This window comes from Sturnus vulgaris, chromosome 29 (genome assembly GCF_052056855.1).
Source record: "Sturnus vulgaris isolate bStuVul1 chromosome 29, bStuVul1.hap1, whole genome shotgun sequence".
NCBI lineage: Eukaryota > Metazoa > Chordata > Aves > Passeriformes > Sturnidae > Sturnus > Sturnus vulgaris.
Window position 1 is genome coordinate 3,679,581 of NC_142271.1, and position 6,000 is coordinate 3,685,580.

At 63.1% G+C, this 6,000-nt stretch overlaps 1 protein-coding gene across 1 annotated transcript in view; it reads right to left on the minus strand.

Annotated features, from left to right (window-relative positions):
• The window catches only part of ITPR3 (inositol 1,4,5-trisphosphate receptor type 3), a 37,696-nt gene extending 35,807 nt beyond the window's left edge, over positions 1-1,889 (minus strand). The window contains exon 1 of the mRNA XM_014872722.2: positions 1,738-1,889. Within this exon, the coding sequence (XP_014728208.2) occupies positions 1,738-1,826 (89 nt within the window). The 5' untranslated portion in view covers positions 1,827-1,889. The remainder of the gene's footprint in view (positions 1-1,737) is intronic.
• Positions 1,890-6,000: the final 4,111 nt, after the last annotated feature.

Genomic DNA, 6,000 nt, shown 5'->3' on the forward strand with positions numbered 1-6,000 from the left:
TCACCCCACAAAGAGAGGATCCCATGCAGACCCCAGGCGATCCCACAGCCGCTCCACAAGGAAGGATGTCAGGAACTCTTCCGCAGGGCGCCCGCGTGGGCCGGCAGAGCTGTTTGCCTTGCAAATGAGCTAAGGAAGGTCCCTGTGGCAGGAGAGCACTCTCGGTGAGTCACCTGGTCCCTTATCACAGGAGTGATTTAAGGTGTGGTTGGGTCTCCCAGGTCGCAAGGCACCAGAGAAAACAATTTTAGGAGGCAAAGGGAGAAAGAACCTGCAGGGAGCAGAAGCCTGGGAAAGCGGGGCTGCCCAGCAGAGGATGTGCTGGGCCAGGAGAAGTTCCTCAGGTGCTTCCGAGGAAGTCTGGAAAAACTCCTGGCAAAAAGGGGGATGTGAGGGCCAGAGCTGCAAAGGGATCAGAGCTCTGAAAAATCCACACGTTTCTAATTGAGCCACTGGGACGTGTTTTGGGGACAGCAACCCTGGATGCCTCCTGCAGACCCCATTTCCAAGAGGCTGCAGGAATGCTCAGCATCTCCCACCCGGGGACAGCTGCAAGGAGACCTCTCCAAAACCACCCGTGGGGATGCAGGAAAGGCTGGCACAGACAGGCTGCACCTGCAGGATCTGCTGCCCGGCACCGTGGCCGCGCACACGGGGGTTCTGGGCACTCCTGCTGCCCATTTCTGGGGTGCCAGGTGGAGGGAGCCCCGGTGGGCACCAGCTCGTGCCCGGCAGTGGGTGAGGGAACGCGTGTGGGCGCAGGTATGTGCGGCTCGGCTTGGGCACAGGCATGTGGGAGCAAGTGCATTCAGCACAGATTATAGAGCCGGCAGCTCCTGCCCCAGGAATCCCATCCAAGTCAGCATTCCTGCCTGAGCTCAGCCTCTCCTACACGCAGCAGCGTGGGGCAGGAGAGCTGGCACGGCCCCACGTCCCCCCTGCCCGGGGCTGCGGGCACGCTTTGGGGTCCTGAGCCAGGCTGAGAAAAAACCCACCCGTGCCCCAGGGCGGCCCTGACACCTCCCTGTCACCCACCCTGTCCCCGTGCCAGCGGGCAAACATTCCCGATGGGAGCAGGCTGGTGGATGCAGAGGGCACCGCTGGCCTGGCAGTGCCACCCCTGGCTTGCACGGACACAGGAGTGACACGGGACAGGTCCCCAGGGTCTCCATTCCTGTCCCCGGGTTGGCCCAGGGAGCTGCCACAGCCCGGAGCTGGCACTACTCTGTCCCCCAGCCCCTGGTAGCCACGGGCAGCCCGGCTTGGTGACCCTGCAGCGATTCCCGCTGGCCACGGGGCGTGTGGGACACTGAGGGGGACAGCGAGAGCCGCCACTGCCTGTCCAGGGCCGGCAGCCTGCAGCCACCCTGGCAGCACTCAATGACCCCGTGCCCAGGGAGGGTCCCTCGCATGTCCCCGTCCTCATCCCACTGACCCCTCACGCTGCCCAAACCCATTTCAGCCCCTCAATGGGGGGAAGCAGCTTCTGGCCAGGGAAAGGAGAGCTGAGGGTCCCTCCGGGGCCACATCCTGCCCTTGACAGCGGCTGGAGCCGGGGCTGAGCCCGGGGACACGCCTGGGGACACCCTGTCCCCATGTCCAGCACCTCTCCCCGTCCCCGCTGCAGCACCCGGAGCTTCCCGGCTCCTTTTCCCACCGCGCTCCGGCTCAGCACCCCCGTCCTGCCCCGTCCATCCCAAAATCACCGTCGGGCGGCCCCGGGAGCCCCTCGCTCACCCCAAGGTGCTGATGAAGCCATTGACGGAGCCCTCGGCGTACAGGGAGACGATGTCCCCGATGTGCAGGAAACTCGACATCTCATTCATGGTTACCCTGACCCGGCGCGGCGCCGCTTCCTCCTGCAGTCACCTTCCCGGGCCGAAATCCAGCATGGGCGAGCGGAGCCGGGGGTGGGGTCCCTGCTCCGGGGGGCAGGAGGGGTCTCTGCTCCGCGGGGGGACGATCCCAGCCCGGCTCCTGCCGCCAGCAGCACCGGCAGCGGGACGGGAGCGGAGCCCCGCGCACAAGTTTTACATGTGCCGGGCAGGAAGGGAGCCGGGCAGGGAGGGAGGAGGAGGAAGAAGAGGAGGAGGAGGAGGGGGCGGGGGATGAAGCTCAGCTAAGGGTCCGCATGGGCTCTGTCCGTCTGTCCGTGCCCCGTCCCGCACAGCCGCGCTACCTGCGGCCAATGCAGCGGGATCAGGAAGTCGCGCCGGCAGCAGCGTGCGGGGAGGGGACCCGGGGCCGCCCGGGACGGGGGGGGCGGCGAGAGGCCCCACCCCCGCACCCGCCTCCCGTCGGGGGGGGGGGGGCCGGGGGTGCGGGGACTGCGCTCCCCGGTGCCCGCGGGCAGCCCCGGCTCCGCTCCCCCGGCTCGGCTCCGCCACCCCCGACCCCCGGCACGGAGCCCCCCCAGCTCCCCTCGGGCAGCTCAGCCCAGCACGGAGCCCCCAGCCCGGGGGTCGCGCCCCGCTTGGAGCGACCCCGAGGGCTCGGGGGGGGTCGCGGGGAGCCCCCCACTCGCGGCCCGCAGCCATCGGCAAAAGCGAGCGGGCATTGCCGGGGCTCCTCCCCTGTCCCGCACGGCCCCCGCGGCTGCAGCCCCCTCCTCAGGTGACAGCCTGAGAATAGGTCCCTGTCCCTTCCCGCAGGTCTCTGTCCCGTTCTCGCAGGTCTCTGTCCCCTCCCGCAGGTCCCGGTCGCTGTCGCCGGCCCTGCCCGTGTCCCTTCTGCCGGGATCCCGCCCCGCCCTCAGCACGGAGAGCCCCAGGTGAGGCCAAGGCGGCTCTCGGTGGATTTTTCTGCCCCAGGCGAGCACTTGCGGCTTCCTGAAGCCCAGGTGGCTCCTGCCAGCTCGCACCTGCTTTGCCTCTCACCAGCGCCGTCCCCGCAGCGGTGCCAAACCCTGCCCGTCCCCTGCATCCCTCGCCACGGTGACAACCCCGCTCCTAAGAGGGCTCAGCCAGCCCCCAAAATGTCACATCCAACCCCTCCATCACCGCCAGCAGCTGTGGGCAGGAAGGAGAGACCCTCCCCACGCTGTCCCTGCACTCCTTTGAGGAGCCTTCCCAACACCTCCAGGCTGGGCCAGCTGCTCTGGGCTCCCAAATGAACACTGGTGGGAAAGGACCACGTCCTCAGAGCATCTTCTGGACAGCACAAGCGACCCAGTTCTTCACTTTAATTAAAACTTGCCTGCTGTAAAAACAATATTGGAAGGAAAAAAAAAAAAAGAAAAAGCAGCATGATGCTTTTCTCATTTATTTCCCTCCTGTCCTCTTTTCTTGCAAACAAACACAGGTTTCGGGAATATAAACCTTGCCCTAAATAGTGATTTTTTTTTTTTCTTTCCACTAGGAAACGGACAGGTCCCCTGGCAGAACAAAGGGAAAAAAATTAGTGCAATTCCTCTGGGGGGGAGATGCGAATTCAGGTCCATCAGGATTAGCTGCGTTTTCAGCACAGGACAAATTTAGAAGCCTTTATCTCAGGGCAACAGAGGGGGAAAAGAGAAGATCATGAGAAAAAAAAAAAAACCCACCAAAAAACAACTCACTGCTTTTAGAAGCAAATGAAGGTTTCACAACAGGAGCTCAACGAAAGCCCCAAGGAACCAAAGACCAAAACTTCATACCTGGATCAGCTGCTCTGAGCACAGACACGAGCGGTGCCTCAGCTCAGGGGCACCGTGGCTGTGCCACGCCAGTGCCACCAGCCTCACCGGGCATGGCTGGGCAAGGAAAACCTTCTGCGAGTGCACAAACCCCCGTGGCACTGAACAAACAGGCACCTGGCCTGGCTTCTGCCACTCAGGAGGAAGGGGAACCGTGGGATGGAGCCTCTGGAAACCTCCATCCCACCCATGGCACCACCGGGGTGGTGACAGCACCCAGGGCTGAACGTCCCAGCTCAGCTGAGGGTGGAGAACCCAAAATATTCCAGTGGTGTCGCCCTGCCCAGTCTGAGCCCTGGGAATGGTGACACAGCATCCCCAAATCCTCCCTGGATGGAGCTGGGAGGGATGAAACCCTCCTCATCCTCCAGCCCAGGAACTGTGACAGCTCTGTCCTTGTGGGGGACACAAACGGGGACCCCCAGCACGCCGGGATTGGTGACAGCTCTGTCCTTGTGGGGGACAGAAGCAGGGACCCCAGCAGGTCACCAAGCTTTGTCCCCACAGCAGCAGCAGCAGCACGGGCAGGTGGCTTCAAAGAAAGAAAAATGGATTTTCCCTGGTGCTCAGTGGCTCTCAGGTGCCCTCAGCGTGGCTGTGCCCACACTGAGCCATCCCCCTGCCCACCCTGCGTGTCCCCACCCTGCACAGGCTCCCTCGGATGCTCCCACCTGCAGGGACGCTCCGTGCATGGGCTCAGCCCGTGGGGAGCTGCCAGGAGCCTGCAGTGCTCAGGTGAGGGGGAGCACTGGCCACGGGGATGCTCCTGGTGGCCACCTCGCCGTGCCAGCGCTGGCCCAGGCCCCGGGGAGACAGAGGAGCTTAAAATAAGAACATTTCCTTCCTTCGCCCCTACTTTAAGCCGTGTGATAAATAAAAACTGGGAGTTTCTGCCTCCCGGAGAGGAAGCAGCTACGAGGAGGCAGCCAGTGAGTCAGGCCAGCAGAAATCATCGCTGCTCCTGAGGCACAGCCTCCATCCCATCCCTGGCAAGGCCCGGGAGCCACATTCCTTTCTCATGCTGAAATTGCTCCTTTGAAGGAGCTGCAGGGTCCCCTCCCTGCCCCAGGCCCCCGCCCTGCCCGCGGGGTGCTCCCTTGGCAAAGCTCCCCTTACCTGCCCACCCTCGCCACGGGGAGCCTGGAAGGGAGCGTTCCCTGCACTGGCATGGGGTTGGATTTCCAGAACTCATCACCCGGGGTTGTATCCTCGCCCCCAAAAGCTCCCTCAGTTTGTCCAGAAGCCTTGGGAGCAAATCCATGCAGCCGGAGGGGATGGGGCAGGTGTGCTGGCTGGGGAGGGCAGGTGGGTGCTGGTGCCCACAGAGATTCCCAGCACCCTGCCAGGGTCCCCTCAGGAATCCCAAATCAAGGCCGGCAACTCAAGGGTGAAACCACTTGGAAGAAGAAGGAGAAAAATAACTGTGGCTGCCTTTGTTCGAGGAGGAGGGAGGGAGACACTCGGTCCCTTGTGCCGGGCAGAGCAGGGAGAGAGGGGGCTCGGCTGAGGGTCAGGCAGAGGAGGGGGGGGTTCTCGGGCCAGGAGGGGAATTTGTCCCCTCATCCTGCTGGCTCTGGGTGCTCCCTGACCCCTCTGCTGCCCCCAGAGCCAGCACAAAGCCCGTGTGGAGCCTTTCACGCTCCAGAGAGAAGCAGCGTCAGGGCTGGGATGGATGAAAGCAGGACTGACCCCAGGCCAAAAAAAAAAAAAAAAAAAAAAGGTTGTTTCAATCCCATTTCTCCTTCTGAGTGAGGATTTCAGAGCCCAGAGCAGCTACCACTGAACAAAATCGCTCCTTTGGCACAAAACATCCACAGGGATGAGGGTGAGCCCCCCCCAATCCGCTCTGAGCCGCAAAACCCAAACCTCCCCTTGCAGCAGCCGCTTGAAAGGCGCCCCAAGGTCTGCGGGGGAAGGGCTGAGCCCCCTCGGGTGATTTCATTAACGGAGGAGACGGGAGCAGCTCCCTCCTGGCCGTCCCATCTGTGGCCCGGGCGGCTCCGGCGGCGGCGGTGCCAGCGCTCCCGCGGGAGCAGCCGCGCTCCCCTGAAATAGCTCCGAGAGAGCTCAGACTGCGTGACTTTGGCCCACATCCTCAAAGGTGCTGAGGCTCGGGGTTACCTCGGGGCGCCTGAGCCCCCCGCACCCACACAGCGAGGAGATCCAGGCAAGGAGGCAAAGCTTGGGGTGACCTCGTGGGTCCGGGAGAGGGGAAAACCGGAGGAATTGCCAGAGGAATGGAGGTTAAATTATTCCTCAAATCCCACACTTCTCCTTGCTGTCCATGCATCCAAACCCATCCTGCTCCAAGCAGGAGCTGAGAAAAA